Source organism: Lupinus angustifolius, chromosome LG17, assembly GCF_001865875.1.
Source record: "Lupinus angustifolius cultivar Tanjil chromosome LG17, LupAngTanjil_v1.0, whole genome shotgun sequence".
Lineage (NCBI taxonomy): Eukaryota > Viridiplantae > Streptophyta > Magnoliopsida > Fabales > Fabaceae > Lupinus > Lupinus angustifolius.
The window spans coordinates 11,957,342-11,979,211 of record NC_032025.1 but is presented as its reverse complement, the minus strand read 5'-3'; the positions used below and the strand labels follow the sequence as shown (position 1 = coordinate 11,979,211).

Here is a 21,870-nt window from a genome sequence, read left to right as displayed (position 1 = left end):
CTTTTAGAACTTGATCTTACAATAAAACTTAAAGACAAAGAGGTTCTAAGAAAATTATAATTTATTATGTTTGCTCATTTATGTGTTAGAGTCATTTAAGTATTGCAATTTGTTTAAAAAAAACCAGTTACCTTGATTTTTCCATTTTATCCTACTAACAAAGAAAAAAAAATATGATTAATCGTTTTATTACATATATTATTTAACTAAATATAAAAATTTAATCAATCATATATAATAAAAAATTGAACATAAATGTCTAGTTTTAAAATATAATAAATGACATGTGTAAATATATTATTCGTTTTAATATAAATACCAAATGCAAATAATATATAGAAGAATATTAAGAAAACAAAAAAACAATAAGAGAATGATAGGGAGTGTGATTTTGGAATGGAAGGAGAATGAAATGAATGACTTTAGGAAGTCTCTTCCTTGTTTGGGAGTTGGATGAAGGGAGGGGAATGTTTTAGAGAGTTTCTCAAACCCTCTAAAATTCTTCATGTGTCTATTTTTATAATCCCCTAAATTTGAGGTATTTCTAAAGACAAAATTTAAAATATCTAAATATTTTTAGTAAATTTATATAATTATATTATTGTCTATTTCTCATTGTTAATTGAATTTTTAAAAGAAAAATAAAATATATTCTAACATTATCATTAGTTTACACTCTCATATAAATTTCATACTTCAAAATAGGAAAGATGATTGTCTTCCTTCCCCTTCCTAGCTTTTTGGTCGCTTTCTTTCTCTTTCATTCATAACATCCAAACATAACCTAAAGGTTATTATACACCAATAGATTCAACAACATTTTTAGGTTGAGGAACCACTTATCTTAAAAGAGAATAATGTTTTACTAAAAGATGCTTCTGGTTAAAAATAGTTATTATATGAATGATAATCAATTCTATATACATATAATAAATTAGTTTTTAGCTTTTGTCATTTAAATTTTATAATATTTATAACACATTACCATTATTAACAATGTATAATGACATTTTATCATTATACTCCTTCATTCTTTTGTTACTTTTTAGTGGTCTTTTAAGTTTTGAAAATTGTTGAGATTTTGGTTGAAGATATGAATATTCTAATCATTGGCAATAATATTCACTTTTTCATGAGGTTGTTTTAAAGAGTTAATGAATAAATGCATATCTCAATCTTTAATATCATTATTAGCCACAAAAATGTGGAATCAAAATTTATGATTAATTTAAATTAGTACTAATATGACTACCTTAATTTTATATATTAACTACTTAAGTTTGGAGAAATAGGAAAATTTTGATTTGATATTATTCAAATTTTAGCACATCAATTACCATCATTATTATTCATCACATTATCATTCTTTTTTTTGCTGTTAATTTTTTAATTTGATTTTCTAAATACTAATATGCTTATTTGAGATAATCAAATAAATACAAAATTTGAAAGTATATGCATTTTAGGTATATGTTTTTCACCACAAAAATTGTTATATTTATCTTCTCTCATCTTTCCCACACAGAGTTCTAGAAGTTAGAATATGCCACTTAACATTGAAGGCAATTGATTCATTGTAATTCAAAATAAATTATTCTATATTAAAAAAAGCTTTTTAAATGTACTAGTAGTAATTGATTGATGATGACAATTTTGTTTATTAAAATAATGGAGAACAATTTCTAAATGAATTGATTACGACAATGTTAATAAATTAGTTATTTGTTACTTCTTTTATTTGTTAATTATTATCGACCCTACACTATCCCTTTCAAGCTTGTAAAACACCATTGATTTTGGTAACAAGAATAACTCAAATCCTCTATATTAAAAGTTTTCTAGATCTTTGTACTAATTCAATAGAATTTTGTCTAGTAACAAATAACACATATTATTTAATTTCTCATTGGTTATCATACAAATACATTTATGTATTTAACAAAATATTATAAATTGATATATAAACATATAAAACTTTTGATATAGAGTATTTGAATCGATGAAGCTAACCAATTTGACCACAACAACCCCCAACCAGGAATTGTTAGCATATTTGGATTAGGAAGAACTAATGATCCAACGTTAAGCAAAACTTCAGCATAGGATGCATCAATCACAAAACAAGGATGATCCAACCTATGTTCCATCTTCATCTCCTTTCACATATTTAAAAATACCTCATGTAGTTGAATCACCGGAGAATGAATGGCACATCCTCTACCCTCATTTGAACACCTTATTATGTCTCGCCTTTTATGACTATAAAACTCTTCAAAAGAACATTTTAGTTATTTTTAACCAAATAATTATTTTAACTCGGTATTACAATAATCACTGATGATTTTTGTCCAAAAGGGTATTTAGTAATTTTTGAAGTTAACAGAAATATTCTTATCCCACTAGATATTTTTTTTGTAAATACATTCGTAAAGTTAATTTTATCTCAAAAACACATTTTTGTTAAATATCTTGTAAACAAATTTTATTCTATTTGACTCTTCAATCAATAGTCTTAACATATTTGTGTTAGTGAAGGTTTTGTTTTAATTAATTCATTAATTTTGAAAAATAATTTATAAAACTTTTGGTTATGAATAATTTTATTTTAATTAAATAATTGGTTATCCAATGCAGACTTTACAAGAATTTAGTGTAAATTTACAATTGTTGAAAGTGAAAAAAGGGAAGAGAAATCAGTATAGAAAAATTAAAAAAAAAGAATCACTAAGAAAAGTAAAAAAATATTGAAGGAGAAGGAGACGATAATAAGTATTTTATCTTATAAAAAAATTAATAATGATAATGTAATTAGAAAAAAATGAATATTTATAAAAATATTAAATATATTATTTTCAAAGGTTTAATAGGTAAGTTGCATATTTGTATATTTCCTCCCTACATTTAAGAAGTGATTATAATCATTAATACTACATCTGCTTTATACCAAATAAGGGGAGTTCACAACCAATATTGCATCTTTCTTCTAAACCTCGTTAATGAACTATTAAAAATGTTTTATTAGTAAATTAATTTGAGAATTTAATAGTATAACTAATACTCGTGTTATATCTTCATTTTTGTTCCACGTAGTTACAATCATTAGATTGACAACAACTGCTATGACACGACCACCCACCTTGGGACTAGTGGCAAATCTTACTCTAAAGTTTAGAGGGAGCAATAATATTTAAATATAATTTATAATTAATTTTTTGATTAACAATAAAACTTTTATATATATATATATATATATATATATAATTGTTTCAAAGTTTTAAAACATTGCTTTAAGGATGACTGAATCAAATATAAAAATTTCAGTTATTTCATTTTCAATATAAATCATCATGTTGTCAATGAGAAATCCATTTCGATTAATGATTGAAACATTGTATACTATAACAAAAATTCAGAATATAATAACAATGTTTATAACTATACCCCAATATGAAGTAATGAAACTGCAATATTAAATTATCAATTGAGGAAATAAGAATATTATATAAAGAAAATATTGGTAAAAATAACTTACAAACACAATATGAATTCATGTGTGAGGTCAAATGTGCAATGTTGTTCTTTATTTATTATTGCTACAAGCCTTCAATGTTGTGTGACTTTGAATTATAACATGAATAAAATAATAGAATTATTTGTGAGCTATATATGTTGTCTAAAATTGATAAATTAAGTTTTAATTTAAACAATCACTTGTAGGGTAAAATAAATGTTTTAATAAATTATACAAATAAATATATTAAATAATTTACCTATAAAAAAATCCGCCTCTGCTTGGGACTATGGCCACACCTCACGAGCTACGCCCATGCCCACGAACTCGATGATTGCGACAACGAGTCCTTGAAATGGACCTGAAGTAGTTAATGAGCGAAGCACAATGAAGTACTTGGACTTGAAGGCATATCGATAGGCATTGGCAGTAATGAACAAGGATCTTCTCCATTAATGGAGAGACAAATGATTGTTTTTACATATATTTTCAATGGCAAAAATGCGATTTCATAATAAACAAAGGGACAAAAGTGTTATTACATGTTTTTTGTATGTTATTGTGTGACAATTGCCTCTCCATTAATGGAGAGAATCTTTACTCTGACAGTAAAATGGTGGGCATTTACGATCAATGGAAGAAGTTGTCGTAGAGCGACAACAACAATAGAGGAAGTTGTTGATCGCGAGTCCATGATCTTGGCATGTGCATGGAAGGCTGGAGTGAGATGTTGGTGAAATTTGGGCCTATGAATTTTTTTTGTCTATGTTCACACGCCAACTCATTTTCTCGTGTATGCATGGCATGAGATTTTTCTCATTTTTGGGAAATGAGTATGCTCATACCTGCATTTGTTTGTGGGCGTTATCTATGTAGGGCTAAATAGACACGCCACCCCTAATGCAATCATTACTCACAATTGTACAATTTATTATAGACTTTTTATAATTTTTTTTTAGTTTTACCTAAACGTGTTCAAAGAAAGTGAAGAACTCTTGAGATGATTGGATTAACAATCCAAGAAGAAATAAGAAAAGAAAGAAAAGAAACAACAAGATGAATAATACCTCTTGATCTTTTATTGAAATTTATATTGGAAAAATACAATTGAATTATCGTAAGAGAGTAAAGAAAGAGAGCAACATATATATAACAATTATTCCTAACTAAACTAATGCTTAACTAAACTAACAACTTCCTAATTAACCTATAAGCTAATTTGACACATGTTAAACAAGCCAATTATACAAGAGCTTAGTAATATAAGAAAATATTTGATAAAGCTTGTTATATACATAGCCTTGACAATGAATAGTTGATTTAATCATGTTGACAGGGCCATGGTCTGTTATGCGCCTATAGCCACCGGTCAGGATGCTCTGGACTGACACAGTCATAGTGTCATGGTCATAATGTCATGTGCCTCGATCAGGCTGGTGCGGTTTTCCTCGGCTAGAATCTTATACGCTTCGTCATTCTGATGCACATTGCCTCAGTCAGACTCTTATGCGCCTCGGTCATTCTGATGCACATTGCCTCAGTTAGACTGTTGTACGCCTCGGTCAAGTCCATGTAGATTTCTTCGATCATATTGAGACAGTTCAGGTCCATGCTGGTGCAGATTTCCTCGGTCATATTGAAACAATTTTCCTCGGTCACGATATTGGCCAACTCGGTCATATTGGCTTGTTTGATGCATAAGTTGGTGTGCACTGGATGAGTTGATTCTAATTCTTTCTTTGATACATCCCCCCCCCCACCCACACAAGTTGGGGCACAAATGTTGATAAGGCCCAACTTGGACTGTATGGAGGAATAATCTTTGGCTCCCAATGGTTTTGTCAAGGCATCAACTAGTTGTAAGTTAGAAGATATAGGAAGGATTTGTTTTTTACCCGAGGTGCATTTCTCTCTGATTGTATGACAACCAATTCCTATATGCTTAGTTCTTTCATGGAAAACAAGGTTAGTTGCAATATATATAGAAGATTGATTATCACAATAGAGTAAAGCAGTTAAGTGAAAATTAAACTATAAATCCTCAAGTAAATATGTTAACCAAGTTATCTCACAATCTGTTATGGCTAATGCCCTATATTCTGCTTCACAAGAACTCCTGAACACAGTTATTTGTTTCTTAGATTTCCATGAAATTAGGGATATACCAAGGTAAATGCAAAAGCCTGTAGTAGATCTTCTTGTGTCGGGGTAGACAGCCCAGTCACTATAACTATATGCCTTAAGTTGGACTATATAAGTGTTAGAGAAGAATAACCCAACAACAGGGGTAGCCTTAATGTATCTAATAACTCTAAGGGCAACCTTATGGTGAGTTATGGTAGGTTTGGCCATAAATTGAGTAAGCTGTTGGACAGAAAAGCATATGTCAGGTCTACTATTTGTAAGATATATAAGTCTCCGTACTAGCCTTCTATATGAAGATGGGTCTGAGAAGGCTTTAGTGGAGTCTTGATGCAGATGTTGTTCACTAGACATATGAGTAAAAGATGGTTTGCAACCAAGCATGCCAATGCCATAAATGATTTCAAGGGCATACTTCCTTTGATTCATAGATATACCTTTACTGTTTCTAGCAATCTCAAAGCCTAAGAAAATTTTAAATCTCCTAAGTCCTTGATCCGAAAAGTCTTATGAAGGATGGTTTTAAGGTGATTGATCTCATTCATGTTGTTACCAGTAAGGATTATGTCATCTACATAAACCAGAATTATAGTGATTAATGTAGAGGAGCTCCATTTGACAAATAAGGAATGGTCTCCTTTGGCCTTTATGTAACCATTCTTGAGGAGAAAGCTTGAAAGCTTAGCAAACCATTGTCTACTAGCTTGTTTGAGGCCATAAAGGGATTTCTCAAGCTTGCGTACATGGTTTGTATTAGGATCAGACATACCAGGGAGGATGGTCATGTAAACAATCCCATTAAGGTCTCCATGGAGAAAGACATTGTTGTCTTAAGAGACCAATTATATATAGAAGCTAAGGCTAGAAGAAGTCTAACAATAGAGATTTTTGCTATAGGAGAGAAGGTTTCTAAATAGTCTACCCCCTCTGTTTGATTGTATCCTTTGGAAACTAACCTGACCTTATATCTTTCAATAGAACCATTAGCCTTATACTTACTTAAAGACACATTTGCATCAAATAGCAACCTTATCATCAAGTAGTTCAGTAATAATCCATGTATGATTATCCTGTAAGGCTTGTAATTCACTATTTATAGCATCCTGCTAGTGAGGTAATTTAATAGCGTGTGAATAATTTTTTGGTTCAATGGAGTAGATATGGAGAAGGCTCTGGTTTGGGAAGGTATGTACAAGTTATGGTAAGACAAATAGTCAGATAAAGGATATTTGGATTCAGTTGTTAAGGTGGTTTTGTTAAGAAGGGCACAGTGGTAATCTCTAAGGTAATCAAGGGGTCTAGAAGTTCTATTAATTCTTCTCAAGATAGGCAAAGTATTTTCAGGTTCCTAATGAATCTCATGTGAGTATTGTAAGTTGTCATTCGAAGAAGTATTGTATGCAGTATCAGAAACTTGGGGGGAAAGCTGAACATTACTACTTGAGGAAGCATTATTTGAAGTATCAGGATTTATGAGTATGGGAAAAATGTCACCATAGGTTCTAGAGGAATTATCATCAGAAGGAATAGTTGTCTTAGGTTGAGTACTAGTGTTGTGCTGATAAGGAAACATAGTTTCATGAAAGACTACATTCCTTGTTACCTCTAAGGCTCTACTTTGTAAATGCATGACAATGTAACCTTTGACTCTCTGTTTGTATCCTAGGAAGGCACATCTAGCAACACGAGGATCCAGTTTTGTTCTAGAGTGTTTATGTGTACTTGCATAACACAAGGATCCAAAGGTCCTAAGGTGTTGTAGGTTTGGTTGCTTATTGTAAAGCAACTCATAAGGGGTTCTTTTGTTTAAGATAAGAGTAGGTAGAAGGTTGATTATGTGGGAAGCATGTTTCACAGCATAAGTCCAAAAGATTTTAGGGAGGTTACTTTGTATCAACAGAGCTCTAGCAACATTCAATAAATACTGGTGTTTTCTCTCAATAACTCCATTTTTTGAGGAGTGTATGTGCACGATGTTTGATGCAATATTCCTTTACTAGCATATGGGGATTTCAGGGTGAATTCAAGGCCATTATCACTTCTTATGGCCTTGATTTTGAGACAAAATTGAGTTTCAACCATAACTATGAATTTTTTGTAAAAGTTTTGAAGTTTCAGATTTTGACCTCATAAGATAAATCCAAGTGAACCTGGAACAATCATCAATAATAGTCAAGAAATATTTATGACCATGCATAGAAGTTATAGAGAAGGGTCCCTATATATCAATATGGATAAAGTCAAAACAAGCCAAAGAATGAGTATTGCTAATAGGAAATGAACGTTTCTTTTGTTTAGTCATGTGACAGATTTCACACAATTGTTCTCTACAATTATTAACAAATTGAAATTTAACTCTGATGATATCCATACATGTATGAGAGGCATGTCCTAATCTATAATGCCATAAGTGTGTAGTACGAAAACTTGGATTACAAGTATTAAAAGCATTTACTGCATGAGGTATCTTTGTTGATTTTAAAACATACAAACCATTTGAGGCCTCAATTGTACCAATCCTCTTCGAAGAGATCCTCTACTAGATGACACATCAAGAAGCATTAAAACATAAATCAGAAGGAGAATTATGGGTAAGCTTTGATATTGACAAAAGATTATAGGAAAAACTTGGCAGGTAAAGAACATTATGCAAAATCAAATTAGGCATGAGAGACATAGTTCCAGATATATGTGAGATAACCTCATTCCCATTAGGTAGCTTAACTCTTATTGGTCTTGTTTTGTTGAAGTTATCAAAGTTGGATAGGTTGCAATTAATATGATTTGTAGCACTACTATCTAATATCCAATGCATAGTTTTAAGTTTAGAGTTACCTTGAGTTTGGTCAACAATCTTTGCTGAACTCGCAGAAAGGACATTAGAGTGGTTATCTTTGTTGGAATGTTCATCAGTTCTCTATGTATTTGTGGTTCCTTGCAACATACCCACAAGTCCTTGGTATTCCTGTTTGCTTAATCCAAAGATCTTTTCTTCTTGATGTTAGGTATCCGTTTTCTCCTTACCTTCATGATCATCCTCAATGCTTGCTTGTGCAAAATTGGCTTGTTCTCCCATGTTGAATGGAGAATTTGCTGGGAATCCATGTAGTTTATAAGAAGTGTCTATTGTGTGGCCATTCTTCTTACAATGTGTACATAATTTTGTAGATGAAGTGGACTTGCTCCATGCCCCTCTCCCATAGGTACCAGTTCCTCCTCTTCTAGATGAATTATTGCCACCTCTATTGCTTGTATTATAGGATCTTCCTGAGAAATTTCCCCTTCTGGAATTTCTTGAAAGTGTCATTGCCTTTGAATCCATGTTGCTTCCATTTGCCTGTGTTTCTTGTTGTGTAACAAGGGAAAGAATCTTGCTCATACTAGGTAGAGAATCCATAAGCATTATTTGGCATTTTACTCCTCTATATGAGTCATTCAAACCTTTACAAAACCTAATTGCCTTATCTTCATTTCTGTATACTAGAGAATTGCGTGAACACTTCACAAGTGGTCTAAAAATGTCTATCTCATCCCATAAGATCTTGAGTTCAGTGAAATACTCACTAACACTGAGGTCTCCTTGCCTGAAATTTGTGATTGAATATTGAAGATCTGCTATTCTAAAGAGGTTACTTTGAGAGAATCTATCATTTAATTCCTCCAAAACTTCTGATGCCTTATCTATCCAAAGTATACTTTGTGCAATGGAGGGTGAGACAAATCTTGTTATCCATGATGTGACAAGATTATTTGCCCTTCTCATGCACGATATAAAGGGTCTGTTCTATGTGGTTTGCTGATTGATACATCTACAAATTCCCACATCTGTTTGGATATAAGGCTTCTCTTCATTGTCCATGTCCATTGGTGATAATTTTCTCCATTCAGCAATGGTGACCCCAAAGGATTCACAAGGTTTTCTGATGGCTGAAGATAGTATTGATATAAACCTTCCTAGGGCAGCCTTTGATCCCAGGGGATAAGGAAGTCATGATGGTCCTACAACTAGGGCCAAGGCCAAGGCAGATATCCTTAAAGTCTCAAAGGACACAATTGACCCAGAAGATGGTATGTGAGAAGGACATTTATGTCCTTAGATCACTTTCTACTTAGGTTTATTTTATTTTTGAATCAAATGAATGAGATTGCATTCTCATATAGTCTTAGGTTTATTTTCATTCAAGTATTTTAGTATTTAATTCATGTAATATGGGTTGTGATTTATTTGTAACATGGTCCATATTCGTGACCAAGTAGTTCACCTAGGTTCAAGGGTAAGTTTTTCATGTGGCTAGGGCAAATGAGAATCAATGCATCATCATTTTCTTACAAGGCACCCATCAAGACAAGAAAGATGGCGTGTAAGAAACTTGGCCATCAAGCTAGGCGTGTGGCATTTGAAGCTAGAGCCATGGAAATTCAAATGGCATAATCAAATCTTCACCAACCAACATCATGATTCAGTTAGCATGAAAATAGGGAGAAGATTATGTAATGCACAACAAATCTGACCACAAGATAAAGTAAATATATAATTTCCAACTAACATATTTTGACCACCATGAATCAAGGGATTGAAGATAATGTTGGAGATAAGATAATTTATTCAAATGCAAGATATCAAGGCCAATTTCGTGTGACCCCAAGACCAGTCTAAAACTCAACCAAATATGAACCAAAGTTTCCTCAACCCATTCAGCTCCAACCCTCCATGGAACCAAGGATCAAGCCATGACTCATTATGGTCCAAACCGTGGGGATTTTGAAATCAAAATAGACTTGTGAATCTTCAAATAGATCAAAACTTTGTCAAGGCATCAAAAACTCAACCAACAAAGATCTCAACCAAATTACATTATTTAGGATTTATCTACATGATTTAAATTAGGAGTTTACATTATTATTTCAGATTTATTTTAGCCTAAGTTTTAATTAGAATTTTTATTATTCAAGTTAATTAGGACTTAGTCTTTTATCTCAACCCAAGACATTCAGATTGCCTATTTATGTAATTGAATTGTCATTAATAAAGTTAAGTTGAACTTTGATTAAACCCTTGTGTTTTTGTTTAGTTGAGAGCTCTCCTAAACCTAGGTTGGCCCTGGCCACCATACTTGTTCTTATTAAGCATCCTTGCTTGTGGCGGACTTCCATAGCTTATCAAAAAGCCTTGCTTGTGGCGCTTCTCCCCTTCCATTATTTTCCACCTTCACCTTCAACCTCCAACTCATTCACATAATTTCCATTCAAAACCGAATCCACCATCTCCATTAATCCAATCGAAACACTAAACCTAATTCACCAACTCAATTCTAACCTAAAAATTACTCACTTGCCTCACGCATAAAAAAAGCCCTAAACCAAGATTTCCCCACAAACACAATTACCCTAGACTACATCATAATCTACCCAAATCAAACAGTCGTGAAACCTATCCAAAATAGCCTTAAAAAGCTCTGTTTTCTTACCAAACCGAATACACAACATTCACAAACCTAAGATCAAGCTAAACGATCCATAAATCAAAGGCATCCCCAAGAGGTTGTCATCAAGTGGTCATCAGAGCTAGTTTTAGCTTGACCAATGACAAGTCCAGAGAGGAGTCCTACCATATCACCAAGGTCAGCCTTTATGACCATGATATTGCAAAACATGACGGATGCCCAATTCCAAACTCTTCAACAACAATTGGAGGGGTTGGGGATACATTATGATAGGAGGCTGGATGAACAAAGTCATGGCAATCCAAATGGCCATGAGAGAAGAAGAAGGCCTAGAAGAGAGGAGAGGTCGAGGCATGAGGATAGGCACAATTCCTTAAGTGCCTATGATAGTGAAAGAAGACATGGCAGCCGTGGCCATGATGGAACAAACCGTGGCCATGGAAGGAGACATAGAGAACACAACCATAGCAACCCTGTCCAAGGTCATGCTAGCCCAACCCATGGACAAATGAGACAAAGAGAGGATGCAAGTACTAGCCCTAACCATGAGCATAGAGATCTGGATGGTATTAAAGTAAAAGTCCCTAGCTTTTTAGGGATGAGTGATCTAGAGGCCTACTTGGAATGAGAATTAAAGATGGAACAAGTCTTTAATTGCCATGACTATTCAGAGGCAAAGAAAGTCAAGGTGGCAGCCCTTGAATTTCAAGAGTATGCCATGGTTTGGTGGGATCAACACCAAAAAGATAGAGTGGGATGTGGAGATGTAGCCATTGATACTTGGGCCGAAATGAAAAGAGCAATGAGGAAGAGGTTTGTGCCTCGTTCTTATCACATGGATGTTCATAACAAGCTACAGAGGCTCACTCAAGGATCCCAAATAGTTGATGAGTATTTCAAAGCCATAGAATTAGCCTTGTTTAGGTCCAACCTCAATGAGGACCGTGAAGCAACAATGGCGAGATTTCTTCATGGGTTGAATCCTGAAATCCAAGATGTGGTAGAGTTGCAACCTTATGTGGAGCTGGATGATCTAGTACAAAAATCTATGAAGGTATAGCAACAAATTAAGAGGAAGAAGTCTAAGTACTCCTCTAGCACTTCAAGGTCCCACCCTTAGAAAGATGAGCAAAAAAGGGAGAGCCCTAGGGCCAAGGAGGCCGTGGGCAACCACAAAACCACCCAACCAACCATGGAGACCAATGAGAAGACTAGAAACGTGAAGTGTTTCAAGTGTCTTGGCCATGGTCACATTGCCTCTCATTGTCCAACAAAAAGGGCAATGGTGATCACTAATGGTGTCGCTGAGTCCCAATCCGAACCATCTAGTGGAGAGGAGTGTGATGATGATACATTCATACCCGATGGTGATATTTTAATGATGAAGAGGCTCTTGGGAAGCCAAGTCAAGAGGCATGAAGAGGGCCAAAAATACAATCTATTTCACTCAAGATGTTTGGTCCAAGGCAAGGTATGCATGTTGATCATTGATGGAGGTAGCTGCACTAATGTGGTTAGCCAAAAGCTAGTGTCAAAACTAGACCTTGAAACTAAACCACATCCCACCCTTTACAAACTCCAATGGTTAAGTGATGTGGGTGAGTTGGTTGTGGATAGACAAGTCATTATACCCTTCTTCATAGGGCAGTACCATGATGAGGTCTTATGTGATGTGGCTCCTATGGAAGCTAGCCACATATTGTTGAGGAGACCATGGCAATATGAAAAGAACACTAGCCACAATGGTTTCACCAACAAAGTCTCATTTAGGCACCATGGTCACATGGTAGTGTTAGCCGATCTGAGCCCTAAACAAGTCCATGAGGACCAAAAGAGGCTAAGGGCTAAGATTGAAGAAGAAAAGAAGGAAAATGAGGCAAAAGCCAAGATAATGGTCGAACCTACACTTAACAATGTTCCTGCTCCCAAGGCTGGAATTTTTTCTACACTTAGCCATTCTTTGAAAGATCATGGCAAGGATAGAAAGAAGGATAAGAATGAAGGCAATTCGAGGACGAATTCACTTGAAGGGGGAGGGGATGATGTAAACTCTCCTAGGGCAGCCTTTGATCCCAAGGGAAAATGAAGTCATGATGGTCCTACAACTAGGGCCAAGGCCAAAGCAGGGATCCTTAAAGTCTCAAAGGACACAATTGACGCAGGAGAGGGTATATGAGAATGACATTTATGTCCTTAGATCACTTTCTACTTAGGTTTATTTTATTTTTGAATCAAATAAATGAGATTGCATTCTCATATAGTCTTAGGTTTACTTTCATTCAAGTATTTTAGTATTTAATTCATGTAATATAGGTTGGGATTTATTTGTAACATGGTCCATATCCGTGACCAAGTAGTTCACCTAGGTTGAAGGGTAAGTTTTTCACGTGGCTAGGGAAAATGGGAATCAAGGCATCATCATTTTCTTACAAGGCACCCATCAAGACAAGAAATATGGTGTGTAAGAAACTTGGCCATCAAGCTAGGCGTGTGGCATTTGAAGCTAGAGCCATGGAAATTCAAATGACATAATCAAATCTTCTCCAACCAACATGAAGATTCGGTTAGCATGAAAATAGGGAGAAAATTATGTAATGCACAACAAATCTTGCCAGAAGATAAAGCAAATATATAATTTCCAACTGACATATTTTGACCACCATGAATCAAAGGATTGAAGATAATGTTGGAGATAAGATAATTTATTCAAATGCAAGATATCAAGGCCAATTTCGTGTGACCCCTAGACTAGCCTAAAACTCAACCAAATATGAACCAAAGTCTCCTCAACCCATTCAGCTCCAACCCTCCATGGAACCAAGGATCAAGCCGTGACTCATTCTGGTCCAAACCGTGAGGATTTTGAAATCAAAAGAGACTTGTGAATCTTCAAATAGATCAAAACTTGGTCAAGGCATCAACAACTCAACCAACAAAGATCTCAACCAAATTACATTATTTAGGATTTTATCTACATGATTTAAATTAGGAGTTTACATTATTATTTCAGATTTATTTTAGCCTAAATTTTAATAGGATTTTTATTATTGAAGTTAATTAGGACTTAGTCTTTTATCTCAGCCCAAGACATTCAGATTACTTATTTATGTAATTGAATTATCATTAATAAAGTTAAGTTGAATTTTGATTAAACCCTTGTGTTTTTGTTTAGTTGAGAGCTCTCCTTAACCTAGGTTGGTCGTGGCCACCATAATTGTTCTTATTAAGCATCCTTGCTTGTGGCGGACTTCCATAGCTTATCAAGCAGCCTTGCTTGTGGCGCTTCTCCTCTTCCATTCTTTTCCACCTTCACCTTCAATCTCTAACTCATTCACATAATTTCCATTCAAAATCGAATCCACCATCTCCATTAATCCAACCGAAACACTAAACCTTAGTCGCCAACTCAATTCTAACCTAAAAATTACTCACTTGCCTCACGCATAAAACAAGCCCTAAACCAAGATTTCCCCACAAACACAATTACCTTAGACTAGATCATAATCTAGCCAAATCAAACAGCCAACCTATCCAAAATAGCCTTAAAAAGCCCTATTTTTCATACCAAATCAAGTACACAACATTCACAAACCTAAGATCAAGCTAAATGATCCATAAATCAAAGGCAGCCCCAAGATATTGTCATCAGTATGGAGATGAGGGGTCTTGTGTAGGATCTGCTGAATAAGGCACTAACCTTGAAGATAATGGAGTTGTTTATTGATCCATGATTTATTGAATGCACCAGAAGAGCTCTGATACCATCAAAGAGCGAAGAACTCTTGAGATGATTGGATTAACAATCCAAGAAGAAACAAGAGAAGAAAGAAAAGAAACAACAAGATGAATAATACATCTTGATCTTTTATTGAAATGAATATTGGAAAAATACAATTGAATTATCTTAAGAGAGTAAAGAAAGAGAGCTACATATATATAGCAATCATTCTTAACTAAACTAACAACTTTCTAACTAACCTATAAGCTAATTTGACACATGTTAAATATACCAATTATACAAGAGCTTAGTAATATAAGAAAATATTTGATGAAGCTTGTTAAATACATAGCCTTGGCCAAGGATAGCTGATTTGGTCATGTTGATAGGGCCATGGTCTGTTTTGCGGCTATAGCCATAAGTTAGGATGCTCTAGACTAGCACGGTCATAGTGTCATGTACCTCGGTCAGGCTGGTGTGATTTTCCTCGGTCAGACTCTTATGCGCCTCGGTCATTCTGATGCACATTGCCTCGGTCAGACTCTTGTGCGGCTCGGTCATTCTGATGCACATTGCCTCGGTCAGACTCTTGTGCGCCTCGGTCATTCTGATGCATATTGCTTCGGTCAGACTCTTGTGCGCCTCGGTCATTCTGATGCACATTGCCTCAGTTAGACTTTTGTGCACCTCAGTCAATTCCATGCAGATTTCCTCGGTCATATTGTGACAGTTTTCCTTGGTCACGATATTGGCCAACTCGATCATATTGGTTTGTCTGATACATAAGTTGGTGTGCACTGAATGAGTTGATTCTGATTCCTTCCTTGACATGTGTATGGGGAAAAGGTTAAAAGTATTTATGAGGAGATATAAAATAAAAAAATTCAATTGTATAATAAAATTAGAGTGTAATATTTATGCATTGCAAATATAAAGATTTATATATAATTAATACATCATATACTATTTATTTTTATTACTTTTTTGAAGAGTCAATAATAGTATATAAAACTCATATATTATCAATTCATATATATTTATCATAAAATTAATGTTTTGAAGATATTTTAGTCTTTTTGTTGAATGTCAATTTGAATATTAATTAGAACTTGAAAAATAGGATTTCTCCTCCTTTTGTACGACTTATGAGCTTGTTAGTTATTAATAAAAGTTGACTTGCGTAGACTATAGTGCCTTTGGCGTAACGAATGCTCTACTTTGCTGGCTCCTAAGAAATTTCCTTCATGAAAATCTAATTGAATACCACCCATAAGTCCAATTTCTAACATTTCATATATATTAAAATATAAACTCATTAACCATATCTCTATCTAACAACACAAACATTTCATGATGTTCAAACTTGCATGCTTTTTTTCTTTTTTGTTTATATTATTCACCAATTCCTCTAGCAGCAACAGCACTTCATCCTCAATAACTTGTCCCACTTACCATTGCACCAATGGACCTAACATCACTTACCCTTTCTGGTTATCCCAAGGTACCCCTCCTGACCAATACTGTGGTTACCCTGAATTTGGGCTTATATGTTCAGACCATGGTTACCCTATTTTCTCACCACCACCAGGATTATACTACTATTTGAAAGATATAGATTATATAAGCCATAATATTAAGCTAGTTGATGCTGATACTGCAAACCAAACATGTGCAAGAGCAGTTCACAGTGTTCCCATAGGAAACCTACCACTTTCTCATTCTCATTTAAACTTGAACCTTAGCTTTTATTTCAACTGCAGTGATTACCCTTATGGGGAACCAGTTGTGAAGTGTCTTAGTTCTGGTGTGAATGAGTCTTTTGTGTTTGTTTTGGGGGATGAGCCTCCGGGTTTTGACTGGTCAAAGAGTTGTGAGGAAAATGTTGTGGTGCCTGTGTTGAGAGATGAGGTTACACGTGATAACAACTTGGTCAATGAGTTTTCTGGGGCTATGAATGAAGGGTTTGTGCTTAATTGGCACACTTCTACCAGTTGTGTTGATTGTGAGGCTAGTGATGGACTTTGTGGATACAATAACAATAGGACTGAGTTGTTGTGCTTTTGCAAGGATGGAAGTGTAAGAAGCAATAAATGTGAAGGTATGTTTGCTTGGTTATATAGCACCAATACTTTAAAATGTTTGTTTTACTTGAATGTTTATATATATATATATATATATATATAGGTTTATCTAAGTGTAAATCTCACATTGGATATGAGGGGGTAAATGAAAGAATTTATAAGTGGAAAAGACAGACGTGTTGTCTCACTTGTAGCTCTGCAATCTTCCTGTGCCCTACTAACAATGTGACTCCCCACTAGTTGGAGGCTCCCCAATCACGGTCGGGTCCAAAAAATGTATCAGAGTCAATGGTTCAGCTAAGACATACTGGACTTATAAGGGAGCAGACGAATAAGTGCGTGGTACATACTTGAGGAGAAGATTGTTAGATTTATTCAAGTGTGAAATTACATATTGCATATGATTACATATGAGGGGATGATTGAAAGAGATTAGAAATGGAGAAAGCTCATGGAACCATTGCCTTAAGGTTTTAGTTCAAGACGTGATGTCTCACTTGTAGTTATGTAGCCTTCCCATGGTACCACATTTGAAGGGAAGATTTTTGGGTTTATTAAATATTGACCACTATTGGATCCGACCGCGACTGAGAGCCTCCAACCACTAGAAAGGTCCATTGTCACTATGACATGGTAAGAGTGGAGAGCCACAAATGAGACACACTTCTTGAATCAAAACCAACCTTAAGATAATGGTTCAACAAGCCTTTTTTGCTTATAAATTCTTTCACCCAACCCCTCATATCCAATGTATCTAATATGAGATTTCACACTTGAATAAAATCAACAATTTGATATATGTTTGATATCCTACATTGTGTAGAAGTGAATGAATGAAAAACATATAAGTTGATGGACTCATAGACTTAATGCCTTAGGGTTTTGGATCAAGATGTAGTATCAAACATAATAGTGAAGATCACGATTTAACTCGTAGGATTGGTAGATCTTATGAGTTTTCTAGAGCTAACGAGTAGTGTGTCCAATCCGAATGCGATCTCACCACTGTCGATGAGATTGTCGGGAAAGATCGTAGGATCGTAAAATCGTTGTCTCACTGTGATTTTATGTTTTTATAGCAAAAACTCTAAATTGCAAAATTCCCATCTTCTAAACCCGTATAGAAGGGGAAACCCATGACCCAAAATCATTTGACCCGCCCAAAATTTTCCTTAAATTGCAAAAAAAAAAAAAACATATCATAACCAGAATAGAAGTAGAAGCTACAACACAACCAAAAGCTCCCAAGACTTCATTTTTAAGTTTCCTTATTATCATCTTCATCTTCAACATATTTGTTTTCCTTACTCTATCTAAAGTGATGTTCTTTCTCTCTTTTATGTTGTAATGTGTAATGAGAGAAAAATGATGCTCATTGTGTTGCCTTTGTTATGTGCTTTTGTTGTTTTACACTTTTGTTAAATTTGTTTTGCACGTGCCCTAAAATTGACTTTTGTTCCACTTTTGACATACATACTATTATAATATACTTGTAGCCTACATAAAACTTGATGTTTCCACATACATATTATAATATATATATAACATGTATGTAATATAATATTAGGCTTTCATACCTATTGGTGTTTTTTGCTATCAAACACTTAAGTTGATTGTGTTGACATATTAGTTTTGCAATAATGTGAAACATAATACCTTTAATGCATATATTTTGATGTTGGAAGTTTAAGTTTGAAAGTTGAAGTTTTTATTATTTTGTTTATATGTATGTCTAAAATAATCAATATTTGGTAGGATCTTACGATCTTAGTTATGATTATACGTTTTACGTTTTCATCTACCCCTTCCGATCTTACGTAAGATTTAGTCTTGTCAACTATGGTGTCAAACCCACTTATATGCTTCTTTTGCTTAACTCATGAAATATCAATTTAGCCCATGGATGAAGATCTTCCGATAATGGTATCAGAGCCAATGGTTCGATGACTCAATTGAGTATTGAAGCGACAACTAGTTGATGATTCAAGTGATGTCAGAGCCGATAGTTCGATGTCTTAAAGCAGACAAACCAATAACGGTGCAGGTAGATAAAGAGTTGAACTGCAGTGTATCCAACACTCAAAGGAAAGTAACTCACACTTAACAGAAAGATGTTAGATATTCTAAGTGTGAAAAAGAAGTCACACTTTGTAGAAGTATATGAGTTGAAGAACAAATAGGTGGATGAACCTTTAAACATACTATCTTACGGTTTTGGGTTAAGATATTATGTGAAACCTCCTTGTATCTCCTATCAATCACAATTCATTAAAAACTTGAAGGAAAACTTATAGATGAGTTTTATTTGTAAGATTGTATTAAAACTCATCCATGAAAGTTTTAACCCCAGTTTTCACCTCATATAAAAGCAACTTTTACAGATTTAGCTTGTGACATGTTTGATTACATTTAGTCAAAGCACTCAATATTCTTGATAAATGATGACTCACTCATCATAAACTATTCTACCTTTTTTACTTGTGTGTTTTATTAATTGATTATGCTCTGTTTCCATGGCAGGGGGAAGCAGCACCAGTTTATCAAGACTAAGTATAGGTACAAATACAACATATGTCTTGGATTAGATTTCTTGTAACTTTCTTGTTGCATACAATAGTACAGTAATGTTCAGAAAAGAAAGATAAAATAAAAATTAGCACTTGAAAAATAAACTAGGAAATTATAAGCTGAAATGAAAATGTAACACTTCTCACATGAAGTCATTCAGCTGTTATTAAAATGGTTCTCAAACCTTGTGGAGCTTTTTCTATGTCTGTTGAAAATTTATGATATTATTAGTCTGTACTCAAAGGGTTCTGTTATTTGAACAACAAATATAAACATTAAAATTTGAACACCATATTAGACACCATACAACATATGTTTTGATAAGATAATATTTTTTTTTATCATAGTTTATAACTTTATATTGGAAGCAAATTATTTTGAGTGGTCGATTATCATTTATCATACATAATTCAAGTAGAAAATAAACCAAAGCATATAAAGGTCATCAATTCAACAACCACAGTTCCTCACAGGTCATTTATAGGATTATAAGTAGAGAAAAATATGTATGGACCAGTAGTATAAGAGATTTTTATACTATCACTCCATTATTCACAATTTATATTTGATAAACGTCGACTTAACTTATATATATATATAAGCAATACAAATGAATGGTGAATAATGTAATGACTGTGTGTAAATATTTGTACACACAATGCATAAATATTTCATTCAAGTATCACCACATTATATTATAGAACCTAAAAGGAGCTGACTTGAAGCCAATTCATCTAAGTGACCTTCTATTTTTGCTTACAGGTTTAATATCAGGAGGAATTGGAGCACTACTGATAATATGCATTACAATTTTCAGTTTCAGACATAAATTATCACCAATTGTGCCAGAAATTTTGAAGCCAAAAAAGGTTGATCAAGATATTGAGGCCTTCATAAGAAATAATGGACCTCTAGCCATAAAAAGGTACTCTTATTCAGATATCAAGAAAATGACCAATTCTTTTGAATCCAAACTGGGACAAGGTGGCTATGGTCAAGTATATAAAGGTAATTTAAACAAAAATGTTCCAGTGGCTGTGAAGGTACTTAATGCTTCCAAAGGGAAAGGTGAAGAATTTATCAATGAGGTTATGAGCATAAGTAGAACATCACATGTAAATGTGGTTAATCTCCTTGGTTTTTGTGTTGACAGCCATAAAAATGCTCTTATCTACGAATTCATGCCAAATGGATCACTGGAAAAGTTCATAAACAACAAGGACTTTGAAACCAATCCACCTTTGAGTTGGGAAAGATTACACCAAATTGCAGAAGGGATAGCTAAAGGGCTAGAGTACTTGCATAGAGGCTGCAACACAAGGATTTTACATTTTGACATAAAACCAAGCAACATCCTCTTGGACAAAAACTTCAACCCGAAAATCTCGGATTTCGGGTTGGCTAAGCTATGCTCGAAAACACAAAGTATCATCTCTATGTTAGATGCAAGAGGGACAATAGGGTATATAGCTCCAGAAGTATGGAACAAAAACTTTGGAGGAGTGTCACATAAGTCCGATGTGTATAGCTATGGAATGCTGATTTTGGAAATGGTAGGAGGAAAGCAGAACAAAAGTACTGAAACAACTCATTCTAGTGAGACATATTTTCCTCATTGGATATACAAGCATATTGACGTTGGAAGCAATGCAGCATGGTATGATTATGATTTGACCATAGAGGAAAATGAAATTGTAAAGAAAATGATCATGGTAGGATTATGGTGCATTCAGACAAACCCATATGAGAGACCTCCAATGAGTAGGGTGATTGAAATGTTAGAAGGAAGAATAGAACAGTTGCAAATTCCACCAAAGCCATTCATATATTCTCCTACAAGACCATCTTGCACTACTAGTAATAGCTATGATTAATTTTCCATTTCTGATTAGTGGAGTTTTAGAGTTTTGTCTAGAACTTTCTCTACATAAGATAATGGTAACTTGGATTTTTGTCTAGCTTGAAAATGTTGCAAATTCATTGTATAAAAGAAAGGCAGTGTGTTGAAAAAAGGCTTGCCAATTCAAGCTAAGAAATTAGAAGTTGTTTTTAATTTTAGAGTAAATATTTTTGGTAGTCACCACCATGTCTTCTTTAAGCCCAAATTAGGATAAAATGGTCTTTTACATCCTAACTAATTGCATGAAAAAATACCCTTAATTTATATGAATTAAATGGTTTAAACAAAATATTTATTTTTATTTTTGTGTCTAACAAGAGTTCATCTTATTCCTACGTATCCCTAAATGCAAAAGGGAATCAAGACTACGATAGTTCTGGTTTTAGAATGATTTGTTGGTAAAATAATTATCTCTTTAAAAAGGGTGAAGCAACATGAACTAATGTCTACACCGTATCCCATTTCAAAGATGTTTGAAAATAATTATAATATATTTTTTTGTGTTA

At 34.0% G+C, this 21,870-nt stretch overlaps 2 protein-coding genes across 2 annotated transcripts; one reads left to right on the top strand and one right to left on the bottom strand.

The window, feature by feature from the left end:
• On the bottom strand, nucleotides 5,543–6,438 carry LOC109330882 (uncharacterized mitochondrial protein AtMg00810-like). The gene is made up of 2 exons (XM_019565152.1): nucleotides 6,207–6,438; nucleotides 5,543–6,117 (listed from the first exon to the last, which is right to left on the bottom strand). Exons 1-2 carry the CDS (start codon nucleotides 6,436–6,438, stop codon nucleotides 5,543–5,545), a joined length of 807 nt encoding a protein of 268 aa, XP_019420697.1.
• On the top strand, nucleotides 16,115–21,491 carry LOC109330640 (LEAF RUST 10 DISEASE-RESISTANCE LOCUS RECEPTOR-LIKE PROTEIN KINASE-like 2.1). Its single transcript, XM_019564892.1, has 3 exons — nucleotides 16,115–16,913; nucleotides 19,417–19,452; nucleotides 20,227–21,491. The coding sequence occupies exons 1-3, from the start codon at nucleotides 16,166–16,168 to the stop codon at nucleotides 21,336–21,338; spliced, it is 1,896 nt and encodes a 631-aa protein (XP_019420437.1). The 5' UTR covers nucleotides 16,115–16,165; the 3' UTR covers nucleotides 21,339–21,491.

Coding starts and splice junctions, on each gene's coding strand:
- LOC109330882 (XM_019565152.1), bottom strand. CDS start 6,438: ATGACCATCCTCCCTGGTATGTCTGATCCTAATACAAACCATGTACGC. Junction 6,118..6,206: donor AGATGACATAATCCTTACTG/GTAACAACATGA, acceptor AAATTTTCTTAG/GCTTTGAGATTGCTAGAAAC.
- LOC109330640 (XM_019564892.1), top strand. CDS start 16,166: ATGATGTTCAAACTTGCATGCTTTTTTTCTTTTTTGTTTATATTATTC. Junction 16,914..19,416: donor AAGAAGCAATAAATGTGAAG/GTATGTTTGCTT, acceptor TTTCCATGGCAG/GGGGAAGCAGCACCAGTTTA. Junction 19,453..20,226: donor TTTATCAAGACTAAGTATAG/GTACAAATACAA, acceptor TTTTGCTTACAG/GTTTAATATCAGGAGGAATT.